The 17,728-nt window shown below is 39.5% G+C and overlaps 1 protein-coding gene across 8 annotated transcripts in view; it reads right to left on the bottom strand.

The window, feature by feature from the left end:
• Positions 1-17,728, bottom strand: part of PTPRT (protein tyrosine phosphatase receptor type T) — a 190,047-nt gene that overhangs the window by 22,651 nt on the left and 149,668 nt on the right. For 2 of the 8 annotated variants that reach the window (XM_075177592.1, XM_075177595.1), the window contains exons 12-20: positions 16,999-17,272; positions 14,315-14,351; positions 12,227-12,283; positions 11,900-12,035; positions 7,728-7,757; positions 4,949-5,091; positions 2,439-2,516; positions 2,031-2,066; positions 659-846 (exon numbers count right to left, since the gene is read on the bottom strand). In XM_075177592.1, coding sequence (XP_075033693.1) covers positions 659-846; positions 2,031-2,066; positions 2,439-2,516; positions 4,949-5,091; positions 7,728-7,757; positions 11,900-12,035; positions 12,227-12,283; positions 14,315-14,351; positions 16,999-17,272 — 979 coding nt within the window. The remainder of the gene's footprint in view (positions 1-658; positions 847-2,030; positions 2,067-2,438; positions 2,517-4,948; positions 5,092-7,727; positions 7,758-11,899; positions 12,036-12,226; positions 12,284-14,314; positions 14,352-16,998; positions 17,273-17,728) is intronic. The other 6 variants (XM_075177593.1, XM_075177598.1, XM_075177594.1 and 3 more) reach the window with 6 other exon arrangements.

The raw sequence follows: 17,728 nt of genomic DNA, 5'->3' as shown, positions 1-17,728 counted from the left end.
CGATGAGGTGTAAAAAACAGACAGACAATTATATGGAAATGGTTATTGGCAAGTTTCCCATGGAGCAACAGACTGAAGGGAGGAATTATACTGTGCGGAAGAAGAAGATGCTGTATGGAACAATGGAAACACTTATATTGAGCTTTATGATTAGATGTAGAAAAACATGCAATTACACGGAGAAGCGACAGGAAGGTGTTTTATTGAAGGTAAAGGGAAAATTAGTTCAATGATCAGAGGAAGAAGAAAATATTTAGGTAAGAGGATCAAACTGAATACACCAACACCTGTACATAATCGGTGGGCCAAACCAATATTCATGAGACTGTACAGTACACAAGGAACCAGTGATGTCATCAAGGGAAACCTTTTGTGGGAGAAGGAAGCAATCACAAAAATGCTGCCTTCATTGCCAGTCTTCATGAAGCATGACCAATACTCATGAGACACTGGGTCCTAGACAGTTAATAGGCTGCATTCTTACGGTTTTTGGTTTACCCCACAAGATGGCTGCCTCCGTCATGTGTAGGCAACAGGCGCTCTCTAACAAATGTAATAATTGTAGTTTTCTGTTACTTAGAAGAAAAAACTTACATAACCCGTAGTTATGCACAATTCCCCAAAACCTACCCCGAAGCAAAGCCACACTAAAACTTACCTCATACTCTTCTTTAAATCCGTACCCTTGTCCTCTCTTCATCTGGGTGATGTGCTGCAGAAGGTCTGCCACACGGATAGCTGGCTGGAGTTGTCCACGGGGATAGGCCATTTCCAATGGTTCACATGTCCGGTAAGGGTGGGTCTGTATGGTCAACGTGGGCTGGTTCAGCTCCACGTGACTGCTGTCTGTGAGAAAGGGAGGGTTGGGGTGGAAATGAGACCGGGAAAGTTCGGGGCCATGCATGGAACTATTTGTAGTCATGCCTGTAGGTGAAGGTTTGAAGGCTGACCTGAAGGAATTATTATCTGAACTACATGTGTCTGCTAATCCAGGAAGTTGAAAGGTTTAATATTAAAAACAACAAACAAATATCTTAATATGGTGCTAATTAACTAGAAAATGCCACGTAGCTGGTAAAAGGAGAGGGACCACCCAGGGCCATCTTAACAACATTATGGGCCCCCAGGCAAAGCAGTGCACCAGGGCCCCTTCATATATAGATATATATATATAGAGATATAGATGTATAGAGATACAGATATAGATATATAGAGATATAGATAGATGTACTTGCTCAGTGACCCTTGAAGGTTTTTTTTGCAGGTTTTTTCTTTTGCAGGGTTATTTATTCTAATTAAGAGCCCTGCATATGGACCCCCCTTGCCCGTGGGGCCCCTGGGCACCTGCCCATCGTGCCCAATGGAAAAGATGGCCCTGGGACCACCCTATAAGAATTTATGATTTACACAAAAATATCTAGCTAAAGTGGTTTCAAAGAAAATTATAAATTATTAATTGTAACTATGATTGGATCAAATATAAGTATATACAAATAAGTAAGTAAATTCGAAACCCTTACTACGTACTATTAACATAAAGTGTACTGTCCTAAAGTCTAAGAATATAAAATCTTCCACTGATTTTATTCAAAAATAAAATTATTAGCCGACAAATTTCCCAACCAGTACAATATAAAAAAAAAAAATCACAAGTTCGATAACACAATTATTTAAATAAAGCATATTGCATTTTTAATATTAAATTGAAAGGGATTGATTTACTTTTTTGTACATACTTATATCTGATACAATCGTTGATATTGATCCACTTTAGGATTAATATTTGGTAGAATGTTGAGGTTATGCTACTAGCGGAGATTGGTTGGATCTCAGTCCCTAAACTTTGTTTTTAAAGAGCAAAACTATGTGATCCTGTCTGTCAAACAATGTATGTCTCAACATAATGAATGATGGCATATGTGTGTATATTGCTTCCAACTGGGGCCATATTTAGAACAGAAACTCAATATAAAAGCACATAGACTATCATTAAAGCCCAGTCACATACTGTCAGTTAATGGTTTGGTTACCTAGAATGGTTGAGGAAGGGACGGTGTCTGAGGAAACTGGAAGGAGATTGAGGTCAGGGTAGGGATGAGGATGTGGGGGAAGAGGAGAGAAAACAAAGAATCAGTTCCTGATTGTCCAGATTTTACTATATCAGTTCAAATTTCATTGATGGGAACAAATCCTTATTAATTATTATTATTATTATAATTATTATTATTATTAATGTATTTACATAGAATTAAGCTACTGATTGTAAAATGTATTCTCATTCGTATGAATGTCTTACTTTAAAGAACAGTCCTACTCATTTATAATGTTGCTTATCTAACTTTAGTATGGCGGTCTCACTCCTCACAAAGACAAGCTCACTGACTTGCAATGACATTCTAACTCAGCGTAGCAGCATCTTGTTCATTGTAAAGCCCTACCTGAGTAACAGGAATTGAGCAAAGATTTTCCCTGCAGGTTTTTGCTTTGTACAGAGAAGGAGCAGGGAGAGGATGTGCCTGCAGGAAGACAGGTTAGAGGTCAGTCTAGCTGTGAAACACCCAGCATTGCCCACAAATGAGAGGTCACCTAATCTAAAGCTTACACGATGGACAGAGAGACCACGTAGAGCTGGAATGTTGGATGTCACAGAAGACAACCTCCACCTCTCTGCTAGAAGTTTATGCCTCTACTTACATTTTGATTTCTTTTAGGTGGCAGTATGATGCTTATAATGTTAACTCATACAAAGAAAAAATACTGATATGTTGCAAAGGATAGTGAACTATATGGTCTTGCCTTTAAATAATGTTGGTGAGTTTCTCATTGCATGCTGCCATATTTCTCTGAAATTATACTGCATGCTACTACACAAGTCACTGAATATTCTGCCCTTTAATACAATTTCTTTCTTCTCATGATATATATCACAGTTTCATCCACTTAAGAACGATCATCCTGGTAGCCCCCAATCAGTCAAAGCTGATATTGCAGAACTGATTTAAGTCACTATAGAATAACTGGTGGGGCATAGTTCCACATCCAAAATAAGATATATAATGTGGGGCATAGTTCCACTTTAATTACTGGTAGTCTTAGAGGCTTTAAATGAACAATATGTCTGCAAACCTCCATTACCAGTCTCGATCTTCTATCAGTCTGTCTGCCATAGCAATCTCTAGTAGTCTCTACTTCACCATGCCTGGATAAGCAGACTATAACCATCTCTTATGGGATAGCATTTCTTTGTCATTGGACCTATCAGCTCCTATATTTCTCTGTGACTGGACTGCATGTTATTGCATAACAATGTTTAAGATTCTCTTATACTTATGATATACCCCATATGTATTTAGGTATTGGTGGCAGTTGGCCTGTTTTGGTTGGTATTCCTTTTTCTGTGGCTCTTTCATTTTGTGTCTCTGCCTTTCACTGGATTTGTGAATACATTTCCTATATTCATATACATTTTTCTTAAGTAGACTCATATGCAGTCAGTCACTCGACCTCTTATAGGTAGGTCCAATTTGACCGTTCCCCTTCATGTAGCAAATAGGTAGGAGCCATCAGGAGCCAATACCGGCTGCGACCTGAGTCCGTCTAACCCTCGTCAATAGCACTAAATAGAGCGTCCTTATTCAGTGCTATTAAATAAGACTACATTGCTACATTGAGTTATGCTTGTACAATGTTTTCATTTAAACGCATCTGTGACTAGTTTGCAGCTTAATGAATGTAACAATGTTCGCACTTTTGTACTTCCTCGGGAACAGCTTTTTTTTATTTCTAAGCCTATCTAAGCACATTTTATATTATTCTTTTTAGAAGAGATAGGATTTTCATTTAGTGGCATAATGCATTAAATATATTTTCATTTTATGGGTCTTAGCCTGCCAAAATTACAACAGCAAAAAAGACTTGAACTTTCCCATAGTTAACTTTATGAAAATAGCGCAGCCCCAGAAAATGTGTCAAACTATTTTATTGCATTGGAGATTAAGGGCCTGATGCTGAGTTAGGAGCAATGCAAAAAAAAAAAAGGAGTAAGTTTGCTTCTGGACAAACCATGTTACAATGCAAAGGGTGCAAACTATTTTTTTTTTTTTTGCACGCAATTAAAATACTGACTGTTTTTCATGTAGCACGCAAATACTTGATAGCTTTATTTTTACGCTGAAATTTAAAGTTGATCTAGGACATGCCTTACCCCAACTATAAATCTATCACCACACTTTAAATTTACCTATATATTGAATGGATCTGTTAGCATTGCTTTGCATGAAAGGCTTGGTTCAGATTTCCCATATATTTAACAGGGCTTTTCTATCCTGCATGAAAATTCCTTTGACGTCATAGGATGACATCATAGAGATTTCCCATTACAAATGTGGTAGTGCGTAAAAACCACAAGTGTCACACGCTGCAAAAGGGAAGATTGCACACACTAGGTAATACTAGACAGCAGTATCATTCATTAATGTGGCATTCGTTCGCTCTCCCATTGATCACCTAAGACAATGATTGGTTGATATTATATCTCTGGCTCCCACGATCCCCTATTGGACTATTTACACAACTTCTATCGCAAAATCGAAAATTAAATACATGTTTAGTTCCACAGTTGAATGATTTCACAATATGCTTTACAAACTCCTTCTACACAAAAAGCAGAGGTGGGTAGGAAGTGCACTGTTTGCTGTGTGCTCTGGAAAGGCCAGTGAGCTTTATAACAGATGTCCATTGTACAAGGCTGAACTGACCGTCAGAATCTCAATGCAGCCATTATTGCATTTAGATTTTAACACGTTCATTCCCAGAGAAACTGTGACTAAGACAGCAATACTTGTTTTCCCAGAGGGAATTCTTCAGTCATTTCTCAATTGATCTCCTATTTCATTCATGATAATTGTCCTAATAATATCTCCCTCCCAATAACTGTGATGTTTCTTACTAAATCCATTGACGTCCTGGCAGCTGGAAAAAGTGTCTTCATTGCGGGTGGAGCTAAGCTTGCTGGAGCTTTTATCCGAAGCCACCAGCCCCATTTCTCTCTGAGAGCCGCTTTGGGTTTCCTTTTGTTTCTTGGCCAATTTCCTGGAGGCAGAAAGAACAGCGTCTGACAGGTTCAAGACTCGCACGTAGACAGAAATTATTCTCTACACACCGTGGTCCCCTCCTAGCTGACATAGAGGAAGCCATATATTATGTGAATGTTCTCCTACCCATTGGATGACTCATAGCTACATAACTGCTCATATTTAAGCTAAGGCAATCATAACCGGTGGATCATTGGATAATCAGCTATAGATGGCTAACAAATCTACAGCGTCTGCACATATATCTGTATCGCCAGCCAAGTAATATTACTGCTTCTCATTGTGTAATTGGGCGCTCAAGGAAGCTTGGCAGACATTAGGTTACCTACAGTAGTTATGTTGTGACACTTGGGCACGGCTCCCTTGTAGTCTTTGGTAATTAACACCTTACACTTCCTCCACAAAGAGAAATTAATCCACAGATCGCTAATGAGTTTGAGCTAGCCGTTAATAATGGAAGGTGAATTGCTGTCATGATCTGATTCTATTTATGGAGATTGGTAGGGGCTGGTATAAGGATCAGACTGGTTGCAGAACAGACACACTCATCACAGGCAGATATGCTGTCTAAGACTGTACCCATGAATGCAATGCACATGTTCACAGGTGAATGAAACAACAGGTAGACAGACAGACATGTGACAATCATATACACCACTCTTTCATCTCTGTCCTCAGACAACCATCATGCAACCTACCCCCTATGTATTGTTTTGTTTTTCATTACCCAACCCTCTTGTCCTCGTTTTGTGTCAAGACCCGTGACCTTATAGAAGTGAATATGTTAGAACCACCCACCAAGCCTTGGAATCTGGCAAAGTATTGGTGCTCCGGACAAGGAACGATCTTATTAGAAGAGTTGGTTCTGACCAGAAAAAGCAGTGGTTGAATTATAAACAAGACAAACATATACAATAAAAAGGGGGCAGAGAAGGGAGGGAGCACTAAGATAGCTAAATGAGCCTACGATATATGTTGCCTTATACACAGAAGGAACACAATTTGGTTTGAGGTATGGCGCTATTTAACACCTCTACGTTTTGGGAATGGACTGGATCGTGTTATACTAACCCTAACTTAATTAACACCACAGAGTTGCATCACGTGTTAGGGGTAAAGGGCACAAGCAATGACCTATGGGAAAATTAGCTACTAAGTTTCAATGTAAAATCAGAATGGAAGATATTTTCGACTAAAGGAATGAATGTGGGGGAAATTATCTATTCTATGCACCTCAAGCTTTCTGCTTTTTCTGCTTCTGCATTGAAGGAAACAGGCAGTAGGCTTCTCTGGGTCTGAAAATAATCATTAAACCTAAACTGTTAATTGCGTTATCTAGAGAAACATCTGATGCCCACAGGAGCTTATAAGAACTGAAAATAATCGAGATAAAGCTGTGATTGTGGGGGATGTTTTGCTAATATCTATTTAAGGTTGCTGCAGCCTTTCTAAGTATAAAATTATAACTAAGGGGTTTATTTAGTAATATGTGAAAAACCACAGATGCCAATATATATATACATATATATATATATATATATATATATATATATTTCTCTTTTTTTCTTTACATTATTTTTTCAGTAATTTTATAACAGTTTTGTTATTGAATCTGGAAGCGGAAGCCCAAGGCTGGAGCTTGTGCAAACTGGCAGAGGGACCCTGCACTGACCCGGCAAGCAATAAGACTCTTCTTACCACTGCCAGCAGGTATCACCGGGCAGCTAACCATCACTCAGCTGCCCTGGTTTATTAATAAATTGGGTGGCCAAATATTTTCTATTGTTGCGATACGCAGCAATACAAAATATTCAAAATACCTGGGTCTTGATAAATAGACCCCTAAGTGGAAGATTTATCACACTTAGGGGTCTTAGGAAAAGTGGAGGTGTTACCCATATCAACCATATACTTTTCTAGTGCATTCTAGAACATGATAGCTTGAATCTGATGTTTTGCTATTGGCAACACCTCCACTTTTCCTGTATAGAAGGTTTGATAAATCTACCTCTAAATGTCTAACATCTATATATGTGACTGTAATTGGTAGTCCTTTTATATAAGCTTTATGCTGTGACTGTATAAACCTTAATATGCGTAGGTCAGCATATTACGTTTATGAAAAAATAAGAGGAGAGCAGAAAACTTCAGCAGCAAGGTGGGTCACCCATTGTATGCCGAAGACCTGGGGGCATATTTACTAAACTGTGGGTTTGAAAAAGTGGAGATGTTGCCTATAGCAACCAATCAGATTCTAGTTGTCATTTTGTAGAATGTACTAAATAAATGATAAATAGAATCTGATTGGTTGCTATAGGCAACATCTCCACTTTTTCAAACCCGCAGTTTTTTAAATATACCTCCTGGTCTTATTTCATACTGGCAGCATGTGACCCTTTGACAACAGGCTGCCAGCAGGAGTGCAACAAATGTTGGGAGATGTAGGGCACATGAACACCAGACCCTAGGCAAGTCATTTTTGTGATTGTGTTTAAGTAAGGATATTCCACCCAAATTGTAATTCTTAAGTAGAGCTATTTTTTATTGAATAAGCCATGATATGAGGAACAAAACAGGGTACAGGCAGGGGAATGTGTTGATGAGGCAAAAGACGTGGTTTCCAGTGGTACTTACAGATAGTATGAATAGGAGTACACATTTCTTCTAGAGGATGGAGAGCGGTCACATGGGGGGGACCGAAAAACGAGAAATAAAAAGAAAAAGAGGAATAATTAGATGTGACAGCATGACCTCACCAGGGTGACAGAGTGATATTAGAGAGGTGGAAGTGGGATAGTTTACCTTAAAACTATATAATTATGTGACTAGACAGCTCTCTATGTGCTCTGCACAATGCACAGACCTTTCTTTTATAGCTAGCTGTTCCTCGTTCTGCACCTCCCTCCTACCATGTAACGCTCTCTATAAAACACACAGCTGTGCCTCACTTACAGTTAGGATGACATCCAGCCAGAAGGTACATTTTTACACCTTGGCAAAACCATGTTGTGCTGCAGGGGGGGGAACAATTTAAAAAGTACACAATGGCTTAGAAGAGAGGGGGCGCCTCCTAGCGCAGCTCTAAATCATAGTATAAAAAATTAAAGCTGCATAGTATTTGTGTGCTATATACAAGTAATGGCACTATTTTCTCTGCATGCAAAACAAAAAGCATTTGCACCTCTTGTACCACGATGTGGTTTTTCCAGGTGTAAATCTGCACCTTTTAGTTGTTACTTAACTCTAATGAGGCTCTGGGGTATATTTACTAAACTGCGGGTTTGAAAAAGGGAAGATGTTGCCTATAGCAACCAATCAGATTCTAGCTATCATTTATTTAGTATATTCTACAAATTGGCAGCTAGAATCTCGTTGCTATAGGCAACATCTCCAAATTTTCAAACCCGCAGTTTAATAAATACACCCCTCTGTGTGTGTCTATAATATGCATAACTATCTCCTGCTTTGTAACCCATTCTCTATAATATTATACACATCTCTCACTCTTATTGTACTCGTCTCTGTAACGCTACATAATATACACACCTATCTCTTATTTACATGTTTCAGTGACTATTTTTAGAACACACAGCTATTTCTTATTTTACACCTCTCTCTTCATTCATTTCCTGCTGTATTATCATTGCTAGCTGTCTTCAATTCCCAGGAACAAGCACAGGTTTTAAAGATTTGTCCCTGAAGATGTCCCTGCTTTACGGTCTTGGCTAGCTGCTCAACACACTAAAAATCCTCCTTTTCTGCATGTTAGTCCCCATCTATTCTTACTGTCTAGACTTTATAAGCTAATATTTATTATTGCATAAAAACTACATTGTGATTAAATTCTATAAACATGATGTAACGGTTATTGTAGTCGCTCCAAGGTCCACAGACGTATTATCATGTGTAATGCACTTAGGTTCTCTGAACAGCAAAGTGACCCTGAAAATTACTTTAAAAAGTAGGCAACTTTGCAATATGCATAAACTTTCTATCTATTGACTCGTCTTCCTACTAGATACAGCTAGTTCTTACTTTCTACTCTGATCTTATAAATCCATCTACACCACACTCTGTCCCTCACTGATATACACAGCTATTTTACATTCCTCACCTCTCTCAATAATATACACACCTCCTATACAGCGGTCTCTCTTTCTGCTCCTCTGTCTGCAATATGCTATCTGTACAACATATTCATTTTAATACCCACAACACAAAGTGACAGTGATACATAGAGATAGTATGAGATACATAGAGATAAGCTGACAAACACAAATATGTATGGTAATATTTCGTCCAGTTATGGAAATGCTTACAGTTCAACTCATACATTAGATAAAAAAATGCACAGATAATAGGATATAAATGCAAACACAGTGAAAGGCAGAGGACGCATGGTAATGTCTGGCATGTACAATCCTGGATGACCCGCACACAATTTCAGAGCCTGCCCTTGCCCATGCTTAGCTGATTACAGGCTCTAATGTCTGCTTTCACTGCCAGATTTGAAAGATTTGCCCAGTGACTAGGACATTTTTGGAGTGTAGTTCTGCGTATGCAATGTATAGATGTATTTATACTACAGTAAAGTGTTCCTGGTTAGTGGATTACATACTACGCATAAAGCTCTTTTTGATCAGGTGTATGATGATCCAGTATGTATTTGTACAATAAGGACCACATTTAGAGTCGGACGCAAAGTCTGTGTAAGAAGTGTAGGAGTGGGAGTGTGCCGCAGCTTGGTAGGGTATTACGAGTGGCAAGCAACACCAGTTGCGTCCCACTCGTAATACCCTACCGAGCTGCGAGCAGTTCCTGCAGCTAGCTAACTACTTGCGCCACCTAATTCCTGCCACACAGTTTTAGCCTTTTTTTGACGTGTGTTGCGTCTGCGCCTCACTGCGACTAGGATTTACTTACATGGTCACGCCTTCACAATTCCGCGTTCCGCCCTTTCTCTCGTAGTGAGCCGCAACCTGTCGCAAGTGTGAATTGCGTCCAAGATGCAGGCGGATATGGTGCTTGCTGCACATGTGTGGTAGTGGTTTTTTTGTTGGATGCGCCTAAAACGGACTTTGCGTCCGACTCTAAATGAGGTCCTAAGTCTGCATTGTATATTGTTCAGTGTGGAAAAAGAATGCTGCAAAGGTGCAGTGCTTTTAATTGTACATGCCGCACAGACACACTGATAAATTGGGAAGGGTGAAGATGTCAGGGTAGGAAGATGATATATATGTGCACGGCAGGGTTCAGTGTGTAACACTAGGGGTCAATGACAATCATATAGTGCTTTAAGAATTAGTGAGACGGCTCCTTGTGTACTACATTCCCTCTGTGCACGAGGTGCAGAGATGCAAAAGTCAGGGCAAATAAACACCTAACAACCTTTTAGGATCTCTCTCCTCTAATTAAACTTTTCCCGATTCCTTCAAATATACTGCTCGTTTCATCTTCATGCAGCTATCATTGGGCTAAGATAAGGAAATATAGGAGCTGCCTTTATTTTAAGTGGCTTATTTGTGAAATGTGTCAATTTAAATGGATTGCTGAAGTGACACCAAACTGTGTGTTTTGTGCTGATCAGATCCCATTGAAAGTAGTCATTAACGCCCCACCATGATGGTGTTAACTCAAAGCCATTTGCAAGAGTCACAATGTCCTCTCTCTCCATGATTATTTCATAAATATATATATGAGGCTAAAGTGTGCAGTATTTTAGGAGAAAAACACTAGACACACCAGCAGTGGGCAGGGCCATCTTAACAACATTATGGGCCCCCGGGCAAAGCCGTGCACCGGGGCCCATATATATATATATATATATATATATATATATAGATATATATATAGATAGATATAGATAGATATATATAAAGATATAGATAGATGTACTTGCTCAGTGACCCTTGAAGGTTTTTTTTGCAGGTTTTTTCTTTTGCAGGATTATTTATTCTAATTAAGAGCCCTGCCTATGGGGCCCCCTTGCCGGTGAGGCCCCCGGGCACCTGCCCATCGTGCCCAATGGAAAAGATGGCCCTGGCAGTGGGAGCAGTATACTCTACTACCTTCCCCAATACTGTAGTCCCTATTTCATTCTCTTTATTGTTGCTTTATTTATTATTGTTTGTTATAGATCCAGACAGCATATCTGTTTACAATTCTACCACCATCTGTACTCTCTGCAAATTGTACATGTGCTTACTCACACATTCAAAAACATAATAGCAATGATGTTCACACTGACACTAATGGTGTGGAGTTCACAGACACCCTGAAGTACAGACAGATTGTATTTTAAGAGAGTATGGCACACATGGGTTTCGGCAAACACACATATTCTTGCATGTTTGCATCTAGTCTGTGGTTTTAGTTATATATGATGTATAAATCCTCCCTCTGGGGATCTATGTGGAGATCCTTATACTGCACTCATGGTTGCGCTCTGCACACACACACAGCAGATGTTTAACCTTGACAGTACACAGCCCATATGCACATACTTGGGAGACGGACATACAACACGGTTATTACATCACACCCCCAGGTGACACAAACATATACACATGTAGAGAAGAGGGGGGGGGACGGACGGACAAAGTGCAATAGTGATAATCAGAGTAAACAGGGACGAGACAGTGGATGCGGTTGAATGGAGAAGAGAGAAATTTCACACTGGTCTTTAGAGGACATGATTACTTGAAATGCCTTATACGAAATGTTAAACAAAAAAGTTTTAGCCTCTTCTCTGCCAGAGTTGTTACAAACAGTTTACATAATGGTTCACCTATCATTCTCCCTCTAACCTTCTCTTGATGGTCATCATGGCTCCCAGGAGTATAATAATGAACATCAGCATTCCCGCAATCACACCGGCAGTCTGCACTGTACTGTCAGTTGGCTTCTCCGGCTCCACCGTGTTGGTATTCTGCGTGGAGGCCCCTTTAAGAGAAGAAAGGGGAGGTAATGCCTTAGTCTATTAATAAGGCCTATGTCCTCTTGTCACAATGGCATGCAAAACTGTCTCTGGCAGCGAAGAGGTTAAACCGTCTCAACATGGTGGCCCACCCTGAGTGCATTTAGAGTAATTAAGTGAATAAGTTAGTTCTTGCCAGGGAAGGACATATAGTCACCTGTGATTGGCTGGCTTGGGGGGTGGCGGGTGATGGGAAGAAGGCCGGCGGTAACCGCTAAGAAGCAAAAGGGAAGGATCCCATTGGTAGACATGCAGGAGAGGAAAAGATAGTCAGAACGGAGGAGGGATACAGAGGTTTGTAGCGGACACTTTACAGAATCCCTCATAACGTGATGGGAATCAAAACAGCATATGTAGGGAGATGGACAGAGCCTGGAAAGATTATGGGAAGTTGAAAAGGAAATTTGCAGTATTCTATTTCCACTGGCTTCATAGGCACAGCTTTACTGTGATAACTGTCTGTAGCTGGACACAATGTTACAGTCATTCAGTACTTTAGTTTTTTTTTATGGTATTGCCAAAGAGCAATCTCATCCAAAATAAACATATTAAAGCAAATTAAAGTGTTTTATTTATTTGTGTGGTTACATTTCAGTGATTCTGGCCAGATTTAGACTAGGACTGGCCAGCTCAAGCCTCTGGGAGAAATTAAGCAGTTTTTCATTACATAGTGACAGACTGACATTATAGGCTGACAAACGTATACCTGGATAATGTCAGTATTATCCTTTTTTTAACTTTAGCCGCACAATGAATTGAACTGTCTAAAGATCAAACACTTTGTAGTGTCTAGCATTATTTTTAATACCAGGTGAAGAATATTCAAAAGTATATAATTATTAATGGAATTAAACTTTTTTGTCCAACAAAAACTACTGCCTATATACTGTATGGTATACTGAATATTATATAGGGCACAATAGGTATTTAAGTACTGATCTAAAAAGACTCTACAGTAAAAATGTCCAGTAAAAAGGAATAAGATAGCATATGAGCTCTGCATAGCCAACTTTCATAAACTCCATACTGGCATGACCAAATATGTTGGGAGAGAATTGTTAAACCTCAATAAAATTGGGAGAAGATAAAGGGATTGCGGGGTAGAGAAGATAAGTCATGGAAACCGTACTCAATGGTGAGCTCTGCGAGCTTTCTAACGAGCACATCACAGAAACTAGGTAGCTTTCTATAATAACAAGAATTTTTTTATTTTCACACTATACAAATACAGAGGGCAAATAAAAATTAGGGCTACAGTCTCTGTAACGTTCGGCTACGGACATTTATCTCCCAAAGCTTCACTGAGAGAGTTCATGTGTTGCTTTCTTCATATAACTGTTTTCATAAACCAAATGGTTTTTTGTTTTTTTTACCTGTAGTGCACTTTTGTTGCACTGTGTTCTCTTGGTGGGCTATAGATATGTCTTCCAAAAGCAACAGCACAAATAAGGCTGACTGCAAAATGTCATCTAACAGGCTTTGAAGTCAGGCCCGATATGAAGTTAGGGATAAATCCTTTATTTGCAGCTTGGCAAACCCTTGTTTCTCTGCAGGTGGGCACATTTGAAATGTGCAGACAGATTTAGAGTTAAGAGGCGGGCACACGCTAGCTGAAATCTAAATCACTGAGTTAAAATACAGCTGCCCAGTATGAAAAAAAAGTTGCATTTGTACCCCTTACATGACTGACACAGGACACTGTTCAATGAGTTTCTTTTGTGAGACATGTTAGCTGACTGGGGAAGATATATTAAGCTGCGACTTTCCGGCAGGCTTGAAAAGTGGAGATGTTGCTAAAGCAACTAATCAGATTCTATCATTTTGTAGAATGTACTAAATAAATGATAACTAGAATGTGATTGGTTGCTATAGGCAACATCTCCACTTTTCACACCCGCCGGAAACTCGCAGCTTGATACATTTACCCCTTAGTCTTGAGTCCCAAACATTGGTAATTACACATCAGTGACAGTAAAATTCTGTGACTGATGATCATTAGAAAAATGTTGCTGGGCCACAGCTAATCTGTGAGCGGTCAAATGGACAAACCTGGTTTAGTTTATTATTAGTCTATGGTAAAATAAAATAATAATATTTTTAGCAATGAGTTTTACAGTGCATAAAGCTTTCTTGCAAGTTAACCTAAAAAATAGCATTGGTGCAATATAATTTTATAGTATTCATTTATTTTATTACATGCAGACATTACCCACTTTATGCCCCTAATTATCTCAGAACTATTCACCTTTAGAGGCTAGTCGGACACAGCTGATTTTGGTCTCCTGTAAAAAAAAAAAAAAAAAAGGGAGACAGAAAACTTGAGGTTAATTTCTGAGTTATCTGCTGTATGGATGTGTCTCATTGTATTACACATATCAGAGCTGCCTATCAATGTTTGGTTCCTTTTTTTGGCTTTCTTTTTTCAGGTCTGTGTTTACCCATGCGTAAAACATTAAATATGCTCACTTGATCCCTTTGTCCCTCTGTATGTGCTCAATAAACTGAGCCCACCCTTCATGCAGTCTGTACATGTAACAAGTGCATGGCAGGGGGGAGAAGGATCATGGCATTATCAGGCCCCATAGTTAAATTTGTGGAAGGCCCCAGTGTTCCTGGCCTGACCTACCGAGACTCCCGGGCTGCTCAGAAGCGAGGGTGAGGGCCTCAGGAGTGTGGTCCGGAATTGCCAGGGCCCCATAATGGACCCCCCTCCCCCCTGCAGTGTAGGTAGTTATGCCATTGCTAGTAAACATACTTCTATATTAAAATGAATCTAAATAATGTAAAAAATAAAGCAAAATAAATTAGAGCCCCTTTTATTTAATTCTTCTTTTCTGCTGCACAGAATAGTACTCTTCCCCAACTTTACAACACTTTTTTGCCTTGTCCTAAGAAAAGCAACAAAAAAACCAATCTTCATAGGAGTATGTGGTGCATGAGACAGAAAATACACCCGATTCCTAGTGGAAATGTGAACAGTCAAAATGGAACAATTTTATAGAACATTGAAAAAAATCTATGTGCTAAATTTATTGGATCTGATGCCAAGTTGGCTGCATCTGCTTCCAAACACTATGATGCACATAAAGAGAGGATATTTACATCGATATGCTGAGGTGTGCATGTAGCTCTGCATCAGTACCGTATGCGCCAGGATTACGTCAGACATATATAAACCCACATTAACTTATACACGACCATAGCATAAGCAGAAGAAAAGTCTGTTAACATTTGTTTCGAGAGAGGAAAAACACATTCGCTCTTATGTTTGTTTAAATAAAAAGAACATCTATAAATACAGCAGATATAATCTTCCTAGGAATGAAAGTGGCAAAAACATATTTTTAAAACGCGTGCACAAAATCATATAACATAGGCACCATCACTGATTAGAGCACCTGTCAGTTTCAGAGGTGAATTCGCAATCAGCCAATCAGAAGTGGCTAGCTAGTGCTGGCGAGAGTAATCATCACCAGTTTGTATTTGCACCAGCACTCAGCCACCTATAATCGCGGGTCTGTATCTGCTAGCAATTACCAAAACATGTCCTTATTGTACTCGGCTTAGATTAAAGTACCCCTTCCCTCCCCCATCCCGCCTCTTTAGTCGCAAGCAAGTGCAAGTGTCAGGTGCGAGTAAATCTGTATATGTGAGCAGTTTTTGTGGGCATGCGCAATACAAATGTGCAGATATTGCGCTACCCAAACCAGCATACGTCCAAATCAGCATCAGGATCATTGAATACTATGTTATTCTGAGAGCAGCAGACTACACAAATACATAGAACTCCCATGTGATTGAACCTCTGGGGCTAGATTTACTAAGCTGCGGGTTTGAAAAAGTGGAGATGTTGCCTATAGCAACCAATCAGATTCTAGCTGTCATTTTGCAGAAGGTAATAAATAAATGAAAGCTAGAATCTGATTGGTTGCTATAGGCAACATCCCCCACTTTCTCAAACCCGCAGCTTAGTAAATCTAGCCCCTGGACTGCTAAAGTTCACCACTCTAAAACACAGTAGTGATTATTTTTCTTCAGTACTCTCTACACTCTGAGGATTGCAGTGATAGAAGATTAGAAGTCACATTTAAAGCTCTGTGATGCATGTGATATTCTGTATGGCACTTGCAAGTTCCTAAGTGCATCTGTGTCGTTAATCTCGAACATGTACATTTCAATGTATCATGTTGGTATATGCACCACTTTGCAAAAGGGGTTCAATTATATCCTTAATGATAATGATTTCAAATAAAATTATTGAGAAGTATTGGAAGGATTAGCTATTATAAGCTCAGAAACATAGAAGATATTTTTCGTTTCACTCCCACGTTAGCTAGTTTTCACGGACAACATCTATATAGATTAGTCACGTAACAAAAACATATGTCGTCTTTAGCTGGTGTCATGTTTTTGACAAGTGTAATAGTGGTTCCTTTACATTGCACATATGACACACAGACAACATGTTCTCTGGTAGTCTGCTCTCTCCATCACGCCGTTGTGACATGAGTAATAGAGGCGTTGAAGTAATGGAGGGATTACGTGATGTAGGAAAAGAGGGAATACATAACAGAGTTAGGCTGAGTCACGGAGAGAGACTGTAATGTCATTGTTCACTATACAATAGTGTAAAGCCGGATGTTGCTCTTTATTAGAGTCATTTCAACTATTTTAAACTGAAAGACTCCAGAAATATTACATTTGTGTGTTTAGTAAGCAGTTTCAGCAATGGCAGCAATAATCTACAACTGGATTTTGTTTTACAGCCAATATACCCTATGCATTGAAGCAAACACAGTATCTTCTTACCATCTCTACTGCAGTTGTACTACTATTTGTATGGCATGTGGTGTAAATACATATCATGTTCCATGTTTGCTGTACACTGTGTGTAAAACATGAAGCTGTTAACTTTCATAATGTATGTACCCCATTGGCTGTACTCAAAGCCTGGAAGTAAATGCTGTAACTCTTCACAGGTGAAAGAGGTGGATTCCAATAGCCATTGTAGGTCCTGTTGTCTCCCACGGTGAAGGGTTGTGAGGCCACCAACTGTGCCGGTTTCAGCTCTGCCGCAAAGTAATGAGGGGACTCCATGACTGAGGCGTTCCGGTAGCTCACTGGTACTGGGAAACAGGCACTGCCATCTGCCGCCCGCCCTGATCTCTGCGTCCGCTCCTCCTTTACTACCAGCTGGTATACACTGCATTCACAAGACAAGAAGAAGAAAGAACAGGGTGGGAGATAGAAAGGTCATAGATTGTAAGCTAGCGAGCAGGGCCCTCTTACCTCTACGTATGTATGTATTACCCAGTATTGTTTTATTACTGTTTGTTCCCAATTGTCAAGGAATCTACGGAATCTGCTGGCACTATATAAATAAATGTTGATGATAATGATGATGATGATGATGAAGGTCAGGGTCAAAGAGACAGCAGAGAATAGATACAGACTTTTAGGCAGCAGACTTAAAGGAAAGAGAGGCATGGTTCATTAGTATGTTTTCAGGATGTACATTGGCTACAGGAATGATGATGTGTGTTTGTTGGATTGTTGGTAGTTTTTCTGTACAGAATTCTGAAATATGTATGCTTACAAATAACATTAGAGGGAATACTGTTTACTTCTCACACAATAAAATTCCAGCTGAAAAAGCACA

This window comes from Mixophyes fleayi, chromosome 6 (assembly GCF_038048845.1).
Source record: "Mixophyes fleayi isolate aMixFle1 chromosome 6, aMixFle1.hap1, whole genome shotgun sequence".
Classification (NCBI taxonomy): domain Eukaryota; kingdom Metazoa; phylum Chordata; class Amphibia; order Anura; family Limnodynastidae; genus Mixophyes; species Mixophyes fleayi.
Note: the sequence above shows the minus strand (reverse complement) of the source record. Positions and strands in the feature narration are given on the sequence as shown.